Source organism: Eucalyptus grandis, chromosome 11 (genome assembly GCF_016545825.1).
Source record: "Eucalyptus grandis isolate ANBG69807.140 chromosome 11, ASM1654582v1, whole genome shotgun sequence".
NCBI lineage: Eukaryota > Viridiplantae > Streptophyta > Magnoliopsida > Myrtales > Myrtaceae > Eucalyptus > Eucalyptus grandis.
This window is the reverse complement of record NC_052622.1, coordinates 37,432,950-37,459,301: the sequence shown is the minus strand read 5'-3', so window position 1 is coordinate 37,459,301 and position 26,352 is coordinate 37,432,950. Positions and strand designations below refer to the sequence as shown.

Below are 26,352 nucleotides of genomic sequence, written 5' to 3'. Positions count from 1 at the left end.
GGGAGGCCTCCCTCTCATCTATATTTTTGCTCAAAACATTTCTCTTTTATTATTATTATTATTATATTTAACGTAATTTAATTAAAATTTAAATTAAAAATGTGTTTAGACAAAAACACTTTTGATCGGTTGGAATATTATGCTGGTTGGCAAGCCGGAGAAATTAGGCCTTTACTTGAAACTGCCATAACTATTTCAAACCTTTATTTGAGGAAATGATAGTATTTTAGGTTTTTATTTGAAATAAGTTTCACTTTAAGCCATTATTTGAGAAAACAATGGCACTTCAAGCTTTTATTTGGAATTTTCCCTAATTGTGAGGGAGGTACTTGTATATTTTGAGGGATTGAATTGCTTTTAAGGAGGCCAACGATCTGTTTGTTTAAAGAAAAACTATTTTCCGTATCGTTACACCAAAATTACTTTTACAATGAAATATCTTTCACCAAAAGTCATTATTTGGTTTTATTAAAGGGATAATGATTCTACACCAACTATGGACAGAAGATATCTGATGCAATGAGAAATCTAGCGCCCTTAAATAACACTATACAATTTTTGACCAAGTTGGAATTTAATCAACGATAAGATCCAAAAGTTACAAGATTAGTCTCAAATTATGCTGGAATTTAGTCAGTAACACAAATTAAGAATGGCAAGATACAACGTTAGAATTTAATGAACGACGAGGTATTAGGGTAAAGAGACACGTCAGATCTTATCCACGATGGGAATCTGAAAGTTATGACTAAGAAAATTAAAGTGCAGTACAAGAAAAGTAATGATAAAAGGATAATATTTTGATTGACTTGTCCGTGGCTTTCTTGTTGGATAACTGGTGGTATTTATAGTGAAAGTGTCATAACCGCTTAGCAGTGGCATCTTCTCCAGTAACTACCATCAGCTTTGCCCATACTATTTTATTCTCGTAGACCCATTCCGCCCATGCTTTACACAATCGTCTTCATCGCGTTTTGAGAATTGTGCAATCATCGGTGACTGTTCCATGACTAGGCCTCCAAATAGCAACTATTGTTTTCCACAATGCGCGTCTTCGATGCTAACCATCTTGGCTCTTTGAGTAATATTTAAAACTCCATTAATGAAAAATATCCGTTAGTGTTTATACAAATGGCTACCAATCGTGCATCGTCATATTTCAACAACTAGATACGTGGCATTTGTTTATTTTATCATTAATCATCATGCGTTTTCTCCTCTGTCCATTGATGGTCATATATATAAAAGATAGCATTTATTCGTTATACACGTAATTGTAACTTATTTCTCCCTAAATGTGGCATATGTCTCGCCCTTGTGCTGAGCATGTGTCAATTAGATCAATTATGAGTGTCAATAGGTATAACTCAAAGTAAACAGCTGGCATACAAATTGTAGAACTCAAAGTCCATTCTCCTAATTTGGTCTGAATTGGCTCCGCAAGTTCCCTTATAGTTGTGGATGATGATACCATTGCTTTTCTTAGGAAAGAAGTCACAAAAATAATACATAATCCACGATACAATACATGATTCGAAAACAACTCATGACAGAAGGTCCAAGATATGCAAAATGGATAAGATCTATGGCAACGAGAAATAAAACCTCTTTGATAAACACACGGTCCAAAATATTAAAATCAGAAGGTCCCATAAAACTAGTTCTACAATATCTATTTTGAAAAGAACTCATGACTTTCGTTAAGTTTAATGTTGAGGTTTCAGATTCTATTTGACTCAGCCTTGAATTATGCATGCTTTGCATCACTTAATCATCACCACGTGTCATGTGCTTTATTTAAACTCTGCCCATTGGAAACTTGAGATCAATGACCTCACCGGACGCTCCATGAATGGGCTGTGGGGGTCATTTGCGTTGTCATGCCTAATCGACGAGCTTACTAGGCATTCTATCAATCGAGTCTTATCAATTAAGTTCATGTTAAGATATAAGTGTAAGTGAGTTGTGTTAGCGAATTTTACATTAGAGAATTAGTATGGTATGAAATGGTTAATTTATCTTTAAGTTGGTTCATAACTTATCAACTTAAATTTTTGAGCGAATGTGAATTTAACTAAATATATTGACGAATTCGGAGTTGAGCTTTCTCTTAATAATCTCATTTAGTGAAGGTATTGAGCTTCTATTGCGCGTTTTCAACAAATGATATCATAGCCGATGATAGATTGATAGGCCTCCAATCTAATCAAAATGAGATATGTTGACGTAGAAGAATACTTAGATTAAGGGGAAATAGACTTAAAACTATTACGCTCTCAGAGGTATGAGGAGGAGATTCTTAAGATGTATGTGTGAGTGAATTATGCTAAAAAAATAATTTATTAAAGAATTGATGTGGTATTGAGCTGTTAATATATTTAAATTGGTACAGAACTCATTCACTAAAATTTTTGAGTGAAGATAGATATGTTTTTCTTTTTTCAATTGAGAGATTCAAATTTGAGTTCTTTTTTAGCGATCTGCCCTAAATGAAGGTGTAGATCTTTTATTGCGGGCTTCCGACGATTCGGCTATCAAATTCGTTACTGATGGTTCGTGTATTAATGTTAACGATACAGGTGGACAGCGAGTGTCATAATTATTAATGGGACGAGATGAAGTTATCGATTTTTTATTGCGGGCATCCAACCATTCGGCCATTAAATTGATACTGATGGTCCAAGTATTGATGTTAACAATTTAGTTGGACAGTGGGTGTCATAATTACTGATGGGATGCGACCGAACTTTCTGCCGGAGGACGTAAGCAGTGACGTCAGAGATGACGTCATCAGACGCGTAGAGATGAGCCAAGCATGTCACGTCCTCGGGATGAGGAGCCTCAGCAGGTTTCTTGACTTCAATGATACCTTTAAGGCGCCCCGATGTTGGGCCCAAAAATTGTTGTACAAAGATGTCATGTTCAGTTGCAGAAGAATCCTATGTAATTGCAAATTTTTAGACTTGCCCGTGTCCCCTCCCACGGTACACGGGAAAAACGTTTCATGGTTTATTATATAAATAAGAGCTGATTTCATTGATTAACTTTCCATCCAAATTTTTTTGTCCTCCCCATTTTCCTTACTTTTTTGAAATAAGCATAAATTCCATATTCAGTTAACTAGGTGCAATGTGAGTAGGGTTATTTAGCCATTTCAGTTATTCTATTCTAAGAAAAAATTCTGATATTAAGATTTTGAGAATACTTTTATTAACTAAAAGTATATGATGATTTTATTAATTGAGGATGACAATAATCTCACCTTATGAGGTAAAATAAAATATTTCAATGTATTTCTTATGCGAGAATAACACATTAGTGCAATCCAAGCTCACATTATGTTAGAATGATTTTTTGAGTTGGCAATAAAAATGAAAGTTAAGAAAAAAGTGGTGAAGAGAATGATTTCCCCATATTGTTCATAAAGTATGGATCAAATGGTTGCAAATACAAATATTATGGATATCTATATTACATATATCGTCACTAAAAAAATACATTTTTTGTGGCCCATACAATCTCATAACGGGAAGCAAATCTATTTACCGTATAAAGTTACATGTTAAAAATAAAAATTGATTGTTTTGATTATCTAAAATTTACTTGTGTCAAGAAAATTTCACGCTACCATTGTACAAGATAAAAGCCCATTGAAATAGGATTTATATTATGCACACTGTCGATGTAATATTCTTTTTCTATACAAGCAATGTCAGAATGGAAACACAAACCTATTTTTGGCATAAATCTACATGCTAGATATAAAAATCGTAATATTTGTCATTCTATAAAACCTGCTTATGTAAAGTAAGAAATTTTGCACCGCCGGTGCACTTAACAAAAATATATGGAAATATGTTGTTTGCAAAGAAGGAAATGGTGGAAGAAAATAAAAAAAATAAATAGGAATTTCCTTAAAACTTCCGACGTCATAAAATTTGGAAATGAGGACGTCATTCGGGAAAAGAGGAGGGCACATCATCTCTACAGCTGGAACTTTGGCTCTATCCCAGGTCGATTATAAAAGGAGAAGATCCATGGGAGCAGAAACCAACTTCGACTTCAACCCCTCGAAATTACTTCTCCGCTTTAGAGTTTTACCTGCTCGCGGCACGGCATGGAAACCTCCATGGATATCCAAGACATTCGATTCCGAAACCATCACCAGGTATGTCTTGTTCTTTGCTTTCTTGTTCTGATTTCATCCCAAAAGGTGATGGAAAAATTGGAAAAGTGTCGCTTTTTGGGGGTTGATTTCAAAGTAATATAAAATGGCAACATTTTTATTTATTTATTACTTAACAAGTATCCCGACACTTTATAAAGAAAACCCTCGTAAAAAAGGAAAGAGTGTGAAAGGAGAATAATTTGTGCGGAACTTGAGGGCGTCTTTGGTCTGAGAAAATTTTTCAATTTCCTATTTTCCTTTCCACAAGTTTTTAATGAAAATAGGTTTGGTAGAAATTTTGGTTGTCGCGTTTTCAACATCTAAACTTTAAAACTCAAAACAACCAAAATTGACCGTATTTTTACGAGGTTTGCTTTGACCGTATTTTCACGAGGTTTGCTTTAAACAACTATACCCAACATGATTCTATAACTTTCATTCTTGTTGAAAGCTCTTACTTTTCACCCTCCAAACATCTTTTCAAGAGCAATTTTCACAAAAACATTTTCGTAAACGGAATGTACCTTAAATACATGAGTTGACTCAAGAGGCAAAAATGTCGATTCGACTAAGTTGGAACTCAAACAATTATAGTAGTGCTCTTAACCTGAGTCTAGGGTACCTAAAATCATGCGTTGGACTCAAGTATGTATCCTAAAAAGACATTGCTTAGAATTTTCTGGTGTGATCAATTTAAAATGACTTCTAAATGATTTGGAAAGTCCAACTAAATCATCAGAAATTTTTTTCTTTTTTGGAAAAGAGCTTACTTCCAAATTATTAGGGGACGCAAAATTCTTTATCCTGGTAATTTTAAAAAAGCCATTTAAATTGTCACCATAGAACAGTATGAGGACTGGACTTATAACCAAACAAAGTGTAGGGGCTAAAAGTGAGATTTTCCAACCTATTGAGACCGAACAAATATAATCTCACTATACTGAAAATGCAAAATCTAATATAGGTTATTGAGGGAAAAATGTTAGAAAAGTCATAGATCTATTGTATTTGTACCAATTTAGTCTTAAACTTTTTATTAGTGCCAATTTAATCTTAAAACTTTTGAACTAATTCCAATTCAATCATTTTGGCTAATTTTGATGGAATATTGTTGATGTGGATGCCGGTCGACTAACGTGACATGGCTGGTGCTGACGTGTGATAACTTTTAATAATATTTCATATATTTTTCACATTTTTAATTTATTTTCTTTTTCTTTTTCCCTTTCTATTTCTTTTTCTCTTCTCCTCCTTTTTCCTCTAATCGGTTGCCAGACTGTTGCGATTGACTAAAGGCAAGGGTCAGCAAGGTTGATGTTGTTGGCCTTTGGCAAGCCTCACTAGCCAATGGTGAGGCTCACTCTCGTCAGCCATGGGTGAGGCTTGACTTGCCGAGATCTAGCAAGGGCTAGCCCTTGCTAGTGGCCAGGTGAGGCTTGACCTTGCTAAATCTAGCGAGGTCGAGCCTCACCCATGGCTGGTGAGATTGTCCTCACAGCCTCTAACGAGGGCTTGACCCTCACTATTAACCAGCAATGTTGACCTCAAACTTGCCGGTCCTCACCTTTGGCCGGTCACCAAGGTCTGAAAATTGGCTGGAGGAAGGAGGAGGAGAAGAAAAGAAAAAGAAAAGGAAAAAGAAAATAAAAAAATTCAAAAAATATTATTAAAAGTTATCTACGTCAGTATTAACAATTCCATGTTAGCCGACCTGTGCCCACGTCAGTAATATCCAATCAAAATTAGCCAAAATGACTGAATTAATATTAGGTTAAAAGGTTTAGGACTAAATTGATATTAACGCAATAAATTTAGGAATTTTTTGACACTTTTCCTGCTAATTGATTCATTTTTTGACACATTGAAAGCTAATGATCGATGAGTCCATAAGGAATAACATTAGAAGGCCTCGTGCGTTAATTGTGTTGTCATGGTCCTCAGGCATTTCATTGATTAAATCTTATGGGTTAAGTGTATTGTCGTACTCTAGTCTGGCCATTAATTTCTCTATGTTTGGATCCGATTAGGCCTGTATCAATATTGACATCTCAGCTCGACTTAGATTTATATGATATAAAGATTATGCCTTACTTTGTGATATTGAGAAACCTAGCAAGGGTGACAATACCATGTTGGGACACGACCTAACTTCCCTCTTGTGGATGAGAAAGTCCTCAATGATTTCATACCTAAACTCAAATTTTCAGACGTGCCCGTGTCTCACAATGTGGGAGAATTGTCCAAAAAGTCCTAAACCTATTGTAGTTTTGCCAATTGAGTCCTAAACCTTTTCACTTCTTGTCGATTTAGTCCATCCAGTCAATTTTGGCCGGAAAATGCTAACGCGGATGCTGGCGGTGCCACGTAAGATTGCCGGTGCTGACGTGGACAATTTTTAATAATATTTTAATATTTTAAAAATATTTTTTGAATTTTTTGAATTTTTTTATTTTATGTTTTTTTCCTTTCATTTTTTTTTTCTTTTTGGCTTTTTACGGTGGCCAGCCACTAGCCACAGGCAAGGCTCGGCCAGCGACGGCGACCCCGGCGAGGGCACCCGGCCTCGGCGAGAGTTGACCTCGCCGGATCTGGCGAGGGAGCCCTCACCGGAGTCTCCCTCGCCCGGGCGAGCGTCGGCCTCGTGGTGGCCAGGCCGACGCTTGGCCGGCTAGGGGTGACGCTCGCTTGGGCGAGGGTGAGCCTTGGCAAGGGCTGACCTCGCTAAATTTGGCGAGGGGAGCCCTCGCCCAGGTGAGTGTTGGCCTCGCCCCCCGGCCGGGCGGGCGACGGCTGGCCACAGCCATAGGCCACCGGCCAAATCCGGCGAGGGTGGCTCTCCGAGGCCAGGGCGCCCTCGCCGAGGGTCACCGTCGCCCGGCCGGGCCTCGCCTGTGGCAAGGAGGCCAGCTGGCCGGCTTTGGCCGGTGGCCGGCCGTTGCCTCGTGGCCGGTAGCCGGCCACCGGAAAAAGCCAAAAAAAAAAAAAAAAGGAAAAAAAGAAATTAAAAAGAAAATAAATCAAAAATATTTTAAAAATATTAAAATATTAATAAAAATTGTCCACGTCAGCATTTTCCGGCCAAAATTGGCCGGATGGACTGAATTGGTAAGAAGTGAAAATGTTTAGGACTCAATTGGCAAAGTTAAAAGGTTTAGGACTCAATTGGCAAAACTGCAATAGGTTTAGGACTTTTTGGACAATTTTCCCCTCACAATGCACATGAAAATCGTTCCATCTGTGTCTTTTAAATATGACCTAAATTATTTGACTGACTTTCCATTTGAATTTTATTATTTGACAGAGGCAGCTGGAACTTTGGCTCTATCCACAAGTCGATGTATAAAAGGCGAAGATCCAAGAGAGTAGAAAACAACTTCCACTGCAACCTCGTAAAAATGTTGGCTTCAGATTTCTACATGTCCACTAGACAGCACGGCAAAGAATCCTTACTGGATACCCAAGGCAGTTGGCCATTGTCAGGTATGTTCCGTTCTTTCCTTTGTTGTTCTGATTTAAACCCAGGCATGTGTGCCCACCAAATACAGCTAATTGATTCATTTTCTGGGGCCCCATGGACTTGGCTCACCAAGTTCCCTTACGGTTGTTGATGATGATACAACTACTTTTCGTCAATCCTAGTTTCACTACTCACAAGCACTCAATGACCAGTTCTTTAAATTAAATTACAATAAAATTTCCTCTTTTCATAAAGTTTTGTCCAAATAACCACCGCATGAGGACTAATTACTTTCGATGTTTACGTAATATGTCAACTGAATTTGCAGCTAATTGTCCAACAAAGCAATTTCATCAAGAGTAGAGGCTAAAATAAATGGTTCTGAATAGTTAATTACTTATCATTAGGAGACTACATCAGACTAATCCTTTAAAGAGATCATCCTTGAACTAGTCTATTCGCTATAGACTAGCTCATCTCCAAAAAAGAAATCACGTAACGTTGTTCTAAGCCAATGACAATTTGTCAATAGAAATGGTGGTCACTATCATGACAAAGTATAAAAATAACATTACAGAAGAAAATTCACTAACGAGCACATTGTCCAAGATACATGCATGGCGGAATGTTCTTGCCACAAAAACAAAACAAAAAAATAATGATAATATGAGTTCCCTACCGTTACGTCTATCCTATACAGTTTAATCGATCTACCTTTTTAAAGAAAAATCCATGCAATGCATCGTTACGATAAGAGTAATAATGTTATATACTTGTTTGCTATATCAATTGTTACTTATAAATGCATCAATTAATGAATCAATATGATTGAGTTAATTCATTTATTTTTATTGGTGTATAGTTCTGTTACAACTGTTACATGTAATTGTAAAGATGCATAAAATATTTTATTAACTCAATTTATGGATGATTTTGACTGAAAAAAACTTAATTTGTGAATGATAACACGGATATGATCAATGGCAATGAGAAATAAAAACACACTGTCCTAGATGCGAAAGTTCAAAGGTACCGCAAAACTAATTCATGATACAAAAGCTCACGATCTCCATTAAGTTTAACGCTAAATCTTTTTTATTTAATGATTTACCATCTAAATTTAATACATAAAATTCCGTGCATTGAATGCGCTTGATCCTAGTCATGTATAGATGATCTAAAGCATAGAAGTGCTATAAATTTTTTTAAAGGTTATTTATGTTCATTTCTCTTTTTGTTGACAAAAAGACAAACGTAGACGTGAGTTTGGAAGGCATGACAATTGATAAAGCTTCCCAAGACGATTGTAGACCAACCGACGATTTGTCACTTTTGAACTTTTAATTTCCATTTTCATAAATTTTGTGTTTCATGCTTTTTTTTTTTTTTTAAATCCGAAACATTGTAAATATCATAGCATACAAATGCTAACGTATAAATTCAGATATAATCTTCATGATTTTTAAACCGTGAATAATAACACCAATTATAATTGGGAAAGCCCAAAAAGAAATATATATTTTTTTACTTCCAAAGAGCAAAGGAGCACGCTCTGTATATATGAATGATATCATGGACAAGATAAATGGCGATGAGAAAAAAAAATACTAAAAACACTTTGTCTAACGTATAAAAATTGAAAGGCCCCCCAAAACTAATTCATGATATGATACCTATATCGAAAACAATTCATGATGTCTGTAAAGCTTCACGTTAATTTTTGTGTGTAAATGTCACAATCTGAGGTAGAAAATTCCTCGTAATGCATGAGCCTGATACTAGTCATGCATACATGATCTAAAGCATACAAAGTTTAATAAAGTTTTTTTATGCTTATTTATGTTCATTTCTCTTTCCGGTGACAAAGAGGTTTGCATAGACCTGAGTTCAAATGATACGGCAACTGATCAAGCTTCTCAAGTTGATCGCAACACAATAAGAGGTTTGTCGCTTGGAACTTTTAATTTTCCTTTTTTCATGAATCTAGTATTTCATGCATTTGGACTTTTTTATTCCGAAACTTTTTAAATTTCGCAGCATACAAATGCCAACATATAAATTCAAATACAATTTTTTCATATTTTTAAAATAATATATTGAATTATAATTGAGAATGCCCTAAAAGAAATACTTTTTTACTTCCAAATAGTAAAAGAATATGCTCATAATTTATTGATGAAATTGTTAATAAGATCAATGGCTAGGAGAAATAAAAACTCACTAAAAACACATTGTCCAATCTATGAAAGATAGAAGGTGCCACAAAATAAAATCATGATACAATACATATCATGAAAAGAACTCATGATCTCTGTCAAGCTTGACGTTAAAATAAATCTTGTGTAGATGATCCAAACCGTACAAACTGTAACTAATTTTTCTTAGGTTATTTCTCTTTTTGGTAACAAAGAGATGCACGAAGAAGGAAGTTCAGAAGACGTGGTAACTCCTTTTGAAGACTATAAAATGTGGACGGAGCAAAAGCGCATGGTATCAAAATCTAAAGGTTTGTCTCTTTAGACTTTAAATTTTTGTTTTTCATAAATCTTGTGTTCCATGCATTGACATTATTTAGTCCAAAACATTTTAAATTTCACGGTATACAAATTATTAGAAAATGGAATTTGACAAAAGGAGCAGACACATGCGTAAAATAAACTAGGGCAGACCCTATTTCTACTACCCATGTAAGAAAGTCCAACCGTAAAATTTAAGTTAATAAGTGGAGGATGACCACACGTATATAGAAAGTATATAAATCTCATAGTCAAGTGACATGAGATATTTGAACATGCTGATATATTAATTCAAATATAATCTCTTCATCATTTTCAAAACAAGAAGTGCGAAAGCCTTAATGTGCAATTTTTGCAGTCCCGCCAAGAGCGTTGGTCAAGGAAGAAGATCGATCATTGTTTGAAGCCACAGTGAAAGGTGATTGGAAAAAAATCAAGAAGATCCTCAGTGTAATCCCCACAGCAATGACAGCTAAGATAATGACCATAGGAAGTAATCGCTTTACCATGCTCGAAGTTGCGATTATGGCCACACGAGATCAGTTGGTTGAGAAATTGGTCAAGCAGTTCCCTCCAAAATGTGAAGATGCTACCAGTAAAGCCCTCTCCTATGCGGCCCGGGGAGGAAGAATGAGGATATTAAAGGCATTATTAGACAAAATTGATGCTGAATCTAAAATTATTGATGATGCCCTAGAGTTGGCTACTGAATCTGCTCCTAATCAAAAGGAGGTTATCTGGTACTTGGCTAGGCGTATAACATCCTGCCCATCAGATGAAATCATGGGCAATCTTCTCCTGGCTGGCCATTTGGGTAGCATTTTACACTCACTCATCTTATCTCCTTTCCTTCATTGTTTACTGAATTAACATTTTTGTTTTTGCATCCCAAAAGACATATGCTTGTATTTAGCTCGCAAATACCCAGAATCAATGAGATTTGAAGATAGAGACGTGAACGATTTGGAAACATTGGCGACAATGACTCGTTACTTTCGTAGTGGAGCTAGACTCAATTTTTGGGAAAACTTTGTTTACAACTGTAGGTATTGGATGCGCTCCTTTTTCTTAGATATGTACAATTCGAGCAATTCTATTCACATGGTGTTCACTCTTTGTATTCCAACTTTTAGTTGTCCCTGTATGCTTGGTTGACACAACATTTGATGACTCCAAGAACACGAAGATGGCTCGAGGTACTTCTATTGATCTGCTTAATGGATGGAGTAATACGAAAAAAAAGAGCATTTAATTTAGGCATCTTATTGACAAAATATTTAAGGGACATGGACTACATCTTTGTATACAAATTAATATCTTAACCATGATGTACGTCAGAAACTAATATCTAATGAAACATTTAGAAATTTAGTGGAGAAGTCTTCCTCAATGTCAAATTGCCAAGTAGAATTATTGGGAGTTGTAGATATTAGATTTTAGGTTTTAGGTAATGGAGGTTGATTGATCCAAATTGTTTTCTAACATTATCAAGCATTGTATAATAGAAGCAATTTTCATTTCGTGAGTGCTATATGTGTTTTCTGATTTGTCATCGATTCCTAACTTGCTTATACGATTCTTCTCTCCTCTTCATGATGATAGCTCTACTGGCACTTAAACGATTCAAGATATCACTCTGGAATGTTGCCACAATGTCAGGTACATGAAATTGCCATGTTATATATTGAAAACTGACATTATTCCATCCATGGGTAGAAATCTCTAAATTTAAAGTATATAGTGATACTTTCAGTATGTCCCCTTGAGATCATAGTTATTTATATGGACAAGCTCTCGATTCCTATATAATGATACGGTTTGATTCTAATAAATTTAATTTGAAGTTTAAACTATATGTATATATTAGATGAATCTATAATTATATTCAAGCAAAAACAGGTCTATCAATCTGTCACTGAATTTACCCATATATATATATATATTAAAAAAAAAGAACTCTTTTTTTCTTTTTTCTTTTCCTGGTATGATCTTTTGTGTGTTAATTTGATGCATGCATTTATATTTTCAATCCATATCAATTTTTTTTTTTTTTGTCGATTCATATCTGAAATCCATCATTTTCTCTCAACTCATATAAATATACATAAGGACACGGCGCAAATGTGAAAGCCTTTATAAACTTCTGATTCTTCATCCTTGGGAAAATTATTTATCTGACATTACGTGCAGCACCTTTCATCAAAAGGAGCGGAGAGTTGAAGTTCAGGCACCATTGCTCGCTTGAATTGGCAAAACTAACTCTTATCGAGATGAAGAAAACTATGAATACTACTGGAACGCTCGAGTCTCTATGGTCTTCAGGTGTTGTCCTCGATGCTGCATCTCGCGGAGTCTCTGAAATTGTGGATTTATGTCTTAAACATTTTCCGGAGTTAATATGGGATATCGACTTTGCAAAAGAACTAATAACAGAAATTGTCAAGGGACGGCATGTTGAGTTGTTTAGACTAGTGAACGCACACAACCCCATTCGACATTTAAATGACGGCGATCTCATTGACCTAATGAAGGCGGTGACCAAATGGTCACCAAGATGTGTGTCCCCTGATGTTTCTGGAAAAGCTTTTCTTCTGCAGAGGGAACTTCAGTGGTTTCAAGTCAGTTCTCCTTGTTTGTTTGCCTCGTTTTTGTGCTCTTTAATTGACACTTGCATTGATTGGTGTCCTTTATTTTCCTGAAGGTAGTAGAAGTTACCAACTTTCCTTCTTTGAAATGGCTGAAATTTCAATTGCATAGAAAAACGTACTGGGAAGTTTTTGTAGAACAACGCAAAGAGTTGCACAAGGAAGCAGGGCAATGGATGAAGGATACATCATCATCTTGTAGCCTTGTGGCGACTCTTATCATTACGGTAGCTTTCGCTGCAGCTTTTACTGTACCTGGAGGCAACGACAACAGTACGGGGATCCCAATATTTCAAAAGAATGTCTCGTTCATAATATTTGCAGTTGCAGATGCACTTGCTCTCCTTTGTTCTATCACTGCCACGTTGATGTTCTTGGCAATCCTAACGTCACGCTACGCAATTGAAGATTTCCGCTACTCACTACCGAGAAAAATGATACTGGGCCTCACTTTTCTCTTCCTTTCTTTAGTGTCTATGCTGGTGGCATTCGGATCTACTCTTATGATTGTCTTGAGTGAACGCTTGAAGTGGGTTTACATCCCAATTATTTCGTTGGCTGCCTTCCCTGCCGTATTGTTCGCAATCCTACAGCTTCCCTTGTTCATCGAAATGGTCGAATCCACCTATCGGCCTCGCCTCTATCGTCCCTTGAAGCTTTGGAAGTGATCTTTGTTATTATTGTACAAGGTCATTCCTGTTGTAATCTTTGTTTGCACTTGTTACTATCATGGAGTTTCTCATGTTTTAAGACACTTGAAGGGTGACATGGGCCATACGCCGCTAAGGCTGTGTTTATTTCCAATAAAATGTTTTTCAGATAACTTTTTCTTAAAATTTCTAGTGTATCGGGCATGAAAATGATTGGTCAAAGAAAACATTGTCCGGTCAACAAAAAATACTTTTCTATAATTGGGGAAAATGATTTCGATTTTGAGAAAAAGGAAATAGTATTCCTATCTATCTCATGCTAGTTTTGTCTTGTAAGAATAATTATGGCCCACATAATATTATTGATTGATGGTTTGATAATTATTTAAGTACTAAAATGTATTAGCTATGAAAAGTTGCAACTCTTATGAAGAGATACAACTCTTATGAAAATGTTCAATTCTGATGAGAAGTTGCAATTCCTTTGAAGGGATGCAATCCTTATGAAAAAGTGCAATTGTTATGAGAAGCAAGGGTTCTTATGCAAAATGCGACTCTTAAGTGCTTTGATGGGGAAAAAAAAATCTATTGAAGGCATTAATAAAGGCACCTATTGATAGTTTATATAAATAGAGCCTAGTCCTCTCTCTTTAGAAAAAACAATGAAATGTTGTATTTTATTTTCCATAAGATAGAATACGTTAAGGGAGAGAATGTCATGCTTTGAACCCCCGAGCACATGAACATCCCTCAACGGTCGATTAAGTGTAAACGTCCTAGGACTTGTTGTCAACCAATTCTTTTTATCTTTCGATTCAACGCAAGGGGAATCATACTATATACAACACCCAGTCAATCATAGAAGTAGAGATAGTAAACACTGCAAATATTTCCAAAAGTAATACTTTTATTTATAAACTGTCAACCCTAAGAACTTTAATAATTATACTCCTTTTTACGACTATTTCATACTGACAGTCTAAAAAATCTTCAAGGGTTAGAGTTAATGTAAACTTCACTAACGGCGGGGCTAGTTGAAAAGTGACACATCTTGTGCCCACCACAATCGCACATCACGGTTCTTGTGACATCCTAGATTTTCATCCCCGTTTCCTACTGAATTAATCGGGCATTTCATTGATGCGCCTATAGGGCTGTTCTCAGAGCTGATCACTCTCGAGATAACTAAACGATCTAGGGAAGCTATTAAGAATTTTAAAGCAAATAAACTTGAGAATTCGATCAGGAATCGGCTTCTCGACCGTGCTTATCTTTAGAGGCCATTACGGCATAGTTAAAAATCGATTTGAGATTAGAGATAGGTCTATTCGACTGAGATGTGTGGCTGATCGTGGGTGACTCAACTTAATTGGAAAATTCTCGTCAACCGACAATAATTTAATTTTTCTATCGTTTTGGTATCCTGTGTCGGTATTTGAATCCTCGAGATTTTCACGACAACCGAGAGTCATCAATGTGTCAAGTGGATTTATTGTGGCTCGAAGAAAATCGACCACTGGTCATTTGCACTAATTTTTTTTTGAAAGTTACCTAGTAGTCTAGGTCACGCTAAAAACCCGCCAAGTTGAAATTAACGGTGAGTTCAAGTCTAATTTCAGAAATTGAAGTTTCTGTCTTGTCACAATAAATTCTAGGAGTATCGACTCAGTCTCAGAAGATTTTTCAGAGATTCCGAGATTTTTATGGAAAATCATTTCGGATGTTATGGAAAATTAACGGAAATTTGGATGGACTCATTTGAAAGAAATTCTGACTTCTAGACTAAGCTTCTTGACGATAGGAAAGTGTGGAAATTTTATGAGCTTTTTCCATGACAAAATTGGATGTTGATTTGAGAAATTTCATGAAGAAATTGGAGCCAAAATTTAAGGAAATTTGGAATTGGATTTTAAGGCAGCAAAATTGGCTTTAATTTAGTTAAATTGTGGAAATTATTGCTAGAAAGAAATTGAGAAACCAAAGTGGATAGACATGAGGACTCTAGGGGACAAGACTTTAATGAAATTGGATATTTTATCTTTGACTATTGCCCCCCTTCAGCAACTTCTCCAGCACGTCAAGGCCACCGCTCCTCTCCTTTGGCTTTTCTCTCTCGCACGCCAAGCTGCTTCTCTTTCTCTTCCGTGCAACGAGCTCCTTCTCTCTCGGCCAAGTCTTGCTTTTGCCTCTTTTTAATCTTCCTTCGAAGACTGCTAGCCGTCCTCCTTCAGTCTCTGCCGCCTGCTCCACTCCATCCGCACGAAGTCTTCCACCGAGGCTGACTTCATGTTCTGTTGACCGAAGCAGCTCGGCACTAGCGAAGCCTCCCCGCGTGCAGCCTCTGCAGTCGCTGTCTCCCCTTGTCCGTGTGTCTTCGGCCCAAAATCCCAGCATGAAGTCCAGGAATTCGGTCCAGCTTGCTCGTGTCTTCATCTCCACCGAGCAAGCTTCAACCCTTCCCACGTGCTTCTCCATTGCTTCTGCCGCGTGAAATTCAACCGACCGAAACCAGCTCGCCACCTCAACCGATTTGTCCTCCTTCAGTCAGCGCCTAGCAACGAAGACCGCCCCTCCTCGACGCCAGCTCAGCCATTTCGACTTCACGAGCAGCAGTTCGGCCAGCGAAGTCTTCCCGCGTGAAGCTGCCCACCTGCTTCCTCACTTGCGGTCCATCCTCAGCCTTTGGGCCCAGCAAAGCCCATCTTCACAGCAGCAGCTCAGCCCACAGTTGGTGGAAATCAACTTAGCCCAGTTTAGTTTAGTTCAGTTCAGCCCAAGGAGCAGCCCATCTTCGGTTTTGGTCAGGCCCATTTGAAGCCCAAGCCCAAGAGTGAGCCCAATTCAGCAGGCCCAAGCCCAAGAGCGAGCCCAGTCTGACGCAAAAACAAATCTCCATTTGGGTTGAGATTTGTTGGGCCAATTCCAAGCCCAGTCTAAGCCTGTCGGTGTCGTCGCGAGCTCAAGTTCGGCCGCCGTCGCGTCGTCGTCGCAGTGATCCGGTCTCTGCTTTTAATTGAGTGAGTTTTACTCACTAATGCTTTCTTAGTTTCCTAATTATGCTTAAGGGTTGACTAGTGTTAATTAAATAGGATTGGGTGGTTAGATTATAATGGATTAGTGATTATTAGTTAATTGTATTGCATATTAGTTAGGTGGTTAGTGTAATTAGCTCAAGGATAGCTTATACTATTTATTGAATGCATCTCGGGATTTTTCCTGACCCTTATCGGGCTTCAATTAGGCATTATGGGCATAAATTGGATTTTTAGTAATTATTTATTAATTTTCGAAATTAATTTAATTATTTATTTATTTTTCCGGAAATTAGGTAGGAATAGCTGACGACTGGAATTTTATGCTAATTGTCGTGGTGCAAACCGTTTATTTAATTGAGTTTTATTTTGTGCTAAAATGAATTAATTGTGATTATATGATTATTTTCCTAAATTAATTAAATTGGATAACTAATTGGAAAATAACCAGGTGTTGGTTAATAGCACCAAAAATATTTTGGTGGACTATTGATAAGAGTGGGATTTGTGGAAAGAAAATCTTAATATTTTGGCTAAAGCCGACCGTGTGCCCACGAACATGTACTTGTGTTAGGAAAGAATAAAAAAGGGACAAATTGATTGTACGTTCGAAGTATCATGCAAAATACTGGCTTGGTGACCTTATAGGTCATTTTATAGATAGACGGTATCCCATAACAGCTCGGTGACCCTATAGGTCATTTTGTAGACAGACGGTATCCACTGTTGGCTCAATGACCTTATAGGTCATTTTGTAGATGGACAGCATGCCATAACGGCTTGGTAACCCGATGGGTTATTTTGTAGAATGGATGTTATGATGAATATACTCGGTGATTTATAATGTGATTTCGAAGAATGAATCGTATAAAATATTGGCTCGGTAACCTGATAGGTTATTTTGAAGAATGGACAGTATTTATTGAAATGACCAAGTGATGGTCTGTTTGACATGTAAATCGACTAGGTCGATTGACTGATGCTTTGATCGGTAGCATTTGATTGGGTGCTTGTTTGAACTGTAGTGGAATCTGAGGCTAATATAAGCTTTCTCACCCGTGTGTGCTTAGGCAGCCCATAGTGTATTGGTTTACTAATCGGGTCTTAGGGGGTAGAACTTGCTGAGATGTTGTCTCACTGGTTATTGAATAACCATTTTCAGGTCCTTAGATGGCATTGGTGAAGGACTGGAGACCCAAAGTGTGGAAGGGGAAACCTGAAGAATTGACGACCCTATTGGACTAGCTAGTCATGGGGCAATTCTCTTTTGTTAGAAGTCAATTCCATTTTGTAAACTATGTTTAGAAACTTGTGGTTTAATCCTAGCTTAACAATTCAACTTGTATATATTTGCACTATGTTTGGCAATGTATATAAGTGTGGATACTTCTAAAGTGAGAATTTGAAATCCTACTTTTTAGTCCCATTGTTTTATGTCTGGGGATTTATAATTGCTTCCGCATGTGCTTATGAAAATGAAAGGGTCGGCGATACATAGTCTTGGGATATCGCATTTAAAATCGACCAAGGTAAGAGATGTGCGCGTGCCTGAGGATTATGGCGTGACAGTTCTCCACACTACAGCCCTAAAAAACAATGAGCAATGACGGGATGAGATAAAATCTCAACGAGTTAATGACCTAAGCCTCGATTAGGATGCTAATTCGTCTCAAAGGTAGCCCGAACATGAAGCATCACAAATCCTTACCTTGTCTCGGTACACTCCTGCATGTTAGCAATTTACACATGCCAATAGTAATGCAACAAGTTTAACAGATAATCAAAACACATCTCAAAATATTATATTCACATAGCATTCACATGTGTTTCAATTATCACGACCCCTTGGGCCAGGCCAACACAAGAGTTGGCAGTCTTCTGGCATGTCCTGTCCCATCACGCATGACATCATCCAACGTACTTGTACGCATCAAGACGGCTTTCCATCAGGAGCATTGGTCTGACCTCAATCGTGACTTGACATTCAGACCCTCGCTAGGCATCCAATAAAATCGAGTATCATCTCGCATATTTATACGCATCAAGACGAAATCATTACCTCTTGTGATCATATTTATACACATATTTGTAATCATATGCATCAGGGCTATTATATGATCACATGGGCGCCCAACCACTCAAGCCAATTTTTATCTTATGACTTAGCCAATGCAGACGTGATTCATGCTCACACAACAAACTATGGCAATTTTCACACTTAAAATTGCAATAAAATAATCACACGTAGTCACATACGTAAAATCAACTAGTCAAATTTTGCACGTTTTCATTTTAAAACCTGTCCTAATTAACCCATAAAACATGGCATTTGAACATGATACCTCATGGATTACCATTTAAATGCCCATAAAACCTTACTTTAAATAGTAATTAAGGCTTATATTTGGGACAATCATTTACATGACATAACAAGCTCAAGCAATAAGAATTATGCATAATTTCATCCAAAAATTCAAGCACAATATTCTAACTAATCTGTCATTAATTTGTACTAACTGCCATTAATTAGCGCTAAGCATCATTAAATGCAATTAACTAAACTAATTATGATTAATCAAGACTATAATTAATTAAGACTGATTGCAATTAATTAAAATTAACTACAATTAATTAAACTAACTGCACTTAATTTTAATGTAAACTATCCTTAAGCATAATTGATACTAAACCATAATTAACTACCACCAACCACCATTGTCCTTAAACTAATCCTACTCTTAAATGTAATTAACTTCATAATCAAGGATTAGGAGTTAATTCACGATTTTTCTGGTGAATACAAGCTCACGGCAATGGCAGCACAATGTTGACAAGAATATGAGATTCTCAATCGAACGGCGGCACGAACGGCAGTGTTCGGCAACTTGAGGCTCACAGCCTCTTGGTGTTGGCTTGGAGGTGGTGGTGATCCGACGGTGGTGGTGGTGGTTTGAAGGCAAGGTCGGCGAGTCAACAGTGACATGGTAGCATGAGAGACGGACGGCAACGGTGGTAGCGGTGAAGGTGGGTGGCTATAAAGGTGAACAAGGGGAGAAGAAGAAGAAGATGAAGAAGAAAACGAGAGAGGATTGAGAGAGGGGGGCTTTGGCCACAATGGAGGGGGTGGAGAGAGAGAGAGAGAGAGAGAGAGAGAGGGGTTTTAGAAATTTTCCCAAATTTTCATCATTTCCCACACCAACTCTCTCCCAAAATCCTCCTAGACAAGCTTAATCTACCCTTTGTCTATATGCTAACCTTCTAGAAGGAGCATTTTGGTATTTTCACAAACTTTTAACGAAAAATTCCTATTTTGCTCTTGGGCCCGTTTGCTTGAATGGGCTTGAATTGGGCTTGCGGGCCCAATTAGGCCTCCTTGGCTGAATATCATGGGCATGAGGCCCATTGGCCTTCGCTTGGTTCGACTTTTATTTTCGACTTCCCATTCTCAATTGAATAATCCTTATTTAGAAATTTTAATGCTTACTGATGAATGATAGACAAATGATGTGACATCCCGATTTTCCAATGGTTTCAATTGAATAAGTCGAGCATTTCATCTTTGCACCTATAGCTCTCTTCTTTGAGTTGGCCACTCACGAGATAACTAGTTTATGAGGTGAAGCCATTAAGGAATTTAAATGCAATAGACTTGAGAATTCGACTGGGAAACGACTGTTCGACCGTACTAGTCTGCAAGAGTCATTACGGCACAGACCGATTAGAGACTGGAGATAGGTTGATTCAACAGAACCATGTAATTCAGTGTGGGTGATTCCACATAATTGCACAATTCTTATTGATTGGCACTAGACTGATTTATCTGTCGTTTTGGTACCCTGTGTCCATATTTGAAACCTTGAGATTTCTACGACAATTGAGAGTCACCAATGTGTCGAAAATGCACTTTGTGGCTTGAAAATAATCAACCACAGGTCAATTGCACAGAAAATTCCTAAAAGCTACCGAGTAGATTAGGACGCGCTAAAGTCGCGCCAGATTGAAATTAACTGTGAAATTGAACCCGATTATAGAAATTGGAAGTTCTGTCAAGTCACAATTCATTTTAGAAACGTCGACTCATCTCCAGAAGATTTTTCTACAAACCGAGAATTTTGGCGGAAAAGCAAAGTAAGGTCGTTTTTGTTCGAGATTGTTAGAGGGCCGTTTTTCATTGAATCTTTGGGATGCAAGTTGGATCACTTGATGGGGAAAAGTCATAAGAAGGTTGAGGAAACATGGGTCAATTTAATTGAGCTTCAATTGGATGTAATTGATTGAGAATTTATTGAATTAAGTGTACAAGATTTCATGCCACGGTGGAAAAAGAAATTGGACCCATTGAAGATAGTTGTGGAGGATTTGAGTTAGTGGAAGATGACCTCATGTGAGGTCATGGTGGGCCTTGTGAAAGAGACAAGTGGTCCCCTCCTTCTCTCTCCTCTCTCTCTCTCTTCCGTCACCTCTCTCCTTCCTCTCTCCTGTCGACCCTCTCTCCTCCATCTCTCCTTGTTGCTTCGAAACCTAGCAACCAAAGAAGCCTTGAAACGGAAACCAATAGCCGTCGCAGCCACAGCCAAAGTCGTCGCTGCCTCACACCGCACGTCGTCGCTGCTCCGCCCTAGCCGCACGCCCTCCGCCTTCCTCTCTTCCCTCCTACTGCCGGTCGACCAGCTTCTTCTTCCTTTTGCTGGTGCTTTTCAAACCCAGAAACTGCAGAGGAGAAGTCAAATTAGCCCCTCTCGTTGTCGCACTCCCTTGTTGTCGTGCTGGACCGCCCTTCGTCGTTCGTCGCCGTGCTGCTGTCCTGGCGCGTCTCTGCCTCCAGCCGCGTCGTCCTTGGTTTGGCCGACGTCCAGAGCTACTGTCTAGCACTGTGGGCCATCGCCGGAGCTCCCTTCACTGCCGTAAACCTCAGCCTAGCCCTTGTCGCCCTTGCTCGCCCCAACCGAACTTGGATCCACCCCTTTCTTGACCTCAATTAGCAGCGATCAATGAGCAGAAAAATAGGTATTTCAGCTTGGTTTTGGCCCGTTTTGGCTGGCTTCCCGACCTCGGAAGCTAGGCCCGCCTTGGAGACTATCGATCCTCGCGTCGTCCCCGTCATTTTAAGCCGTTCGGCTCGTTAATCAGGTGAGTTTATCCTCTAATCATTGCTTAGTGAGTTAATTATGCTCAAAGGGTGTTTAGATTAGTCTAATTAGGTTTATGTGGTTAAATTAGATTATTTTAATGTAAATTAGATTAGTTGTATGATTAGTTTAGTGGTTGTTTAATTAGGGCTAATTGTATGTTTAATTTAGCATAATCTTGTTTAAGCCCTAATTAATTATTTTTAATTAATTAATTATTTCGAATTTTTAAATATTATTTTATTAAATTATATTATTATAATATAATATTTGATTATTTAATTTTCGAAATTAAATTTAATTATTTAATAATTTCGAAAATTATGCCGGGATGGTCGATCGTTAGAATTTCGCGCTGATCGTAGTAGTGCGATCGGTTTGTGCTAATTGTATGTTAAATTGAGAAATTGAGTGAAAATGAATATTTGTGGTTAATTATTCCAAGTGTGGAATTGAGTGATATTGATGAAGTTGTGGTATTTAACTTGAAAATACCCGGTGTTGGCTTTTAGCACCGTAATTGGTTTGTATGACTAGTTTGAATTGTTGGATGTTATTAAATTGTATATCTAGTTCTATGGTTTATTATTGAATGATTAGCTTTGGTGAGCTATTATCTATTATAGCTTGTGTGAGCTAAGATCGTTTTATCAGCTTGTGCGAGCACGATCTATATATGTTACAGCTTGGGCGAGCTATTATATTATCTATGTGCTACAGCTTTGGTGAGCTATCTATCTACAGCTTAAGCGAGCTATTATCTATCTATACAACTTGAGTGAGCTACCGTCTATATATTACAGCTTTGGAGAGCATGTGTCGTATTAATGACTGGTTTGATAGATGGTATTGAATGATATATAGTATTGGAAAGATAGATAGTATGGTTGAATTGAATCGTTGGATCAATTGTGTGATTGAGAATTGAATTGTACTGACGTACAGGAAAGAATTGAGGTAAGGTAAGTCCTCTGTCCTCTTTGTGTGGTTAGAGCGCCCTGAGGCGTATTTTCTTCCTAATCGAGTCTTAGAGGGTAGGACTCGTTGAGACATTGTCTCACCTTGGTTGTGGGATAATATTTTCAGGTCCTTAGATGGCGGTCGTGGGGGACTCGAAGCCATGGACATTTGTGGAGGTGGAGACCGAAGAATCGGCAAACGTGTCTGACTAGTTGGTCATAGGATAGTTCCTTTTTTGTTGAGCCGGTCTATTTTGTAGACAATCTAGTGTTGTATATAAACCTATGTGTTTATAAGAAAGCTTGTTTGATTGTGATTGATTGCCTGCTTTTCTATCCCAAGTTAAATGTTGTCAGGGGATTTGTTTCGCTTCCGCATGCGTATATAAGAGAATGGGTCGGCGACGTGTCCTGGGAAGTCACATTTCTATCGACCAGAGTGGGATGTTTGTGTGCTCGAGGTTCGGGGCGTGACATCCCCGATTAAGTGGTATCAGAGCGGGTTTGTGTTTGGAGTGATAAGGTGCGATTGTTTATGGGATAGTTAGTAGGAATGGCTTTTAATTCATGCTGGTTCATGTGTCTGATAGTTGTTTGGTAAATTGATTGGTGATGATCACTCAAATTCTAATATGGGATTAGAATTGAGAAATAGGTTTCTGTAAAGATCCTGTAGTGATCAGGAGTAGAGGACTCCTAGAGAGAACCTTTAGACCAGTTACTCGGGGTAGTACGCCGACCAGGGTCGGTATTCGAGGTGGTCGTGGTGGAGCACTGGCTCAGACCAGCATGAGTGTAAGAGTACCGCTGCAGGTCGGTACTAGTGTAGCAGCACCGAGCGATCCTAGGTTCGATGGGATCGTTCTGGCGCTAGTGTTCTTTGGGAGCTTGTTGAGCTAGTAAGCTCAAGACCGAGCCGCTGCTGTTGCCGCTGTATTTACCGTCGCTAGTGTTGTAACTGCTATTGTTGCTGCGCCTGTTAAGGCCCAAGCTAGAGTTGTGATCTGGGAGCAAGCCGTTGCATCCGAGTCGAGGTTCAGATTCAGTAGAGATGGAAATTAGTTTGGGAAGGAGTCTATGATTGGAGAAAAGTATCCCATTTCCGTCCCAATGGAAATGTGGGATGGTTAGGTCAACAATGAATCATATTGGAGTGTGTCGTGCTGACAGAAGCCGACATAGATCAGCCTCGTGTCCTGGTAAGATGGGTGCTTGTTCTGTGTGTGACCAATAGGGTTACCTAGCCAGAAACGGTTCTAGAAAGTCGATGGGACAGATCGAAAGGAGTGCGCCATAGAACGCATCGCGGGGTTTTTAGAACAGGCCTTCAGTACAAGAAAGAGTGCATGCTGTTACCTGACAGTAGGTAGGGGACTCACTGATTGTGTGCCGAGTTTGAGAAAAGAAGTGTGAGTCAGCCTAGTGACTAAGTACAACAGGAGCATGCTTTGAATGTGGCCAGCATGGCCATTGGGCTAGGAACTGTCCGTCTAAGTCCAAGAGGACTCAAGCATCTCTACCGCCGACAGGACGCCACTAGGATGACGAAAGGAATAGGAATGGATTGACCATGCATCGATCAAGGGGAGAATGTTTTTGAGATGTTTCTATCAGAGTAGCGCAGCTGGATTATGAGTGAAAGTTGTGGAGTTTCCGTTGTTATAATAAAGTAAAATGAAGATGAATCTCTGACTATAGTTGTACTTAAAGGGTTTGCTTATATATGACCTGGGGAGTCATTTATAAAAAGATTTGACTTGAGGAGCTTTCTGCTATTATGAATCGTGGCAGTGAATTAATTCAGTTTGTTCAGTTAGCGTACGAAAGTTTTGAATTACTGAAAGTCAGAAAGGACCTTCGATCCTTGTTATTTGTCACTGAAGATGACCTGGTTCTGGTTGTTGGTTGCCAAATCTATGTGGCAACTGTAGTGGATGCAACAGTCAAGGGACCAAGTAAGGAGAACTTAGCCGTGGTATAGAAGCTTTCTGAGGTGTTTCCTGAAGAATTGCCAGGTCTACTGTCAGAAAGAGAAATAGAGTTCGTGATTGAGTTAGCACTCGAATTAGAGCCAGTCCCTAAGGTTCCTTACCGAATGGCTTTATCTAAGTTGAAAGAACTGAAGGTGGAGATGCAGGAATTGTTAGATAAGGGATTCTTACGTCCCAGTGCACCACCTTAGAGAGCACCGTTCTGTTCGTGAAGAAGAAAGATGGTTTGTTGTGCTTGTGCATCGATATTCTCTAAGATCGACTTGAGGACAGGGTATCATCAGTTGAAGATTAGGAAGAAAGACATATCGAAGTTAGCATTTCGCACTTGATATGGCAATTGTGAGTTTACTATATTATCGTTCGGTTTGACGAACACTCCAGCTGTTTGTATGGATATGATGAACATAATGTTTAAGGGTACTTGGATTAGTTTTGCGATCGTGTTCATTGATGTTATCCTGGTGTGTTCAAAGAGTGCTGAGGAGCACGAGAGACATTTGAGGATGGTACTTCAAATCTTGAGGCTCTTGAATTTAACGATAAGCTTAGCAGATGCGAGTTTTGGATGACTCGTGTTGCGTTCCTAAGTCATGTGATTCAGGAGAAGGAATTTCTATGGACCCTGTCCAAGATTGAAGCAGTGAACAGTTGGCCAAGATTGACTACAGTGACAGAGATCAAAAGTTTTTCGGGTTTAGCAGAGTATTACAGAAGGTTTGTGGAAGGGTTTTCGGCCTTAGCTTTGCCGTTGACTCGATTATTGAAGAAAGAAAAGAAGTTCGTGTTAACAGACAAGTGCGAGCGTAGTTTCCAGGAGCTTAAGCAGAAGCTGACTACTGCACCTGTGTTGACCATACCGTTTGGTCTTGGAGGTTACGAGATCTATAGTGATGCGTTGTATAGAGGACTGGGTTGCGTGCTAATGCAGCATGGCAGGGTTGTTACATACATGTCCCATTAGTTGAGACCTCATGAACTGAATTACCCGACGCATGACTTAGAACTCGCAACAATAATTTTCGCTTCGAAGATTTAGAGATATTGTTGGTGTGAAGAAATACTTCAAATCTTCACTGACCGTTAAAGTCTCAAAGTATTTATTCTCTCAGAAGGAATTGAATATGAGATACCGCTGTGAACCAAATCGTTTGAAGGACTAGGATGGTGGTATCTGGTATCACCTTAGAAGGATGAAATAAGTTACTGAGGCATTGACTCGAGAGTCTTCATTTGTGCATATGCTGGTTAAAGTTCGAAATTTGGTTTTCAAATCTGAGGTAGGCCACCTTCAAATTTTATGGTCACCCTCAGAATTGAACCAGATATTCAGGTTAGAATCAGACGCTTTAGTGGACAAACTCAGAGATTCAAAAGATTTTGTAAGAGAATACAGTTAAGAGAAAGGCTGATTTTCAGATTTTTGAGAACGGAACACTAGGGTTCCGAGAACGATTGAGTGTACCTAATGATACAACAATTAAAGAAGAGATCTTATCGGAAGCTCGTTGTAGCAGCTTCAGCGTTGTCCAGATAGTACGAAGATGAGTCAGAATTTGCATCAACAGGATTAGTAGACCATTGTGAAGACAGATATCACTAACAGGTCGCAAGTGTCAGATGTGCTAGCAAGAGAAAGCACGGTTTTGTAATTCGAGAGGACCTTTGTAATCTCTCGATATCTCCGTGAGGAAGTGAGAACACGTCACAATGGATTTTTGTGACAGATCTATCGAAGAGTCATTGTGTTAATAATTTCATTTCGGGTAGTAATTGTCAGATGGATGAAATCAGCCCACCTTGTG

General features: G+C 38.5%; 1 protein-coding gene across 1 annotated transcript; it reads left to right on the top strand.

The window, feature by feature from the left end:
- The first annotated feature begins 3,944 nt into the window (after window positions 1-3,944).
- On the top strand, window positions 3,945-13,454 carry LOC108958793. The gene is made up of 6 exons (XM_039305325.1): window positions 3,945-4,168; window positions 7,470-7,648; window positions 10,500-10,955; window positions 11,275-11,337; window positions 12,332-12,759; window positions 12,843-13,454. The coding sequence occupies exons 1-6, from the start codon at window positions 3,945-3,947 to the stop codon at window positions 13,452-13,454; spliced, it is 1,962 nt and encodes a 653-aa protein (XP_039161259.1).
- The last annotated feature ends 12,898 nt before the right edge of the window (window positions 13,455-26,352 follow it).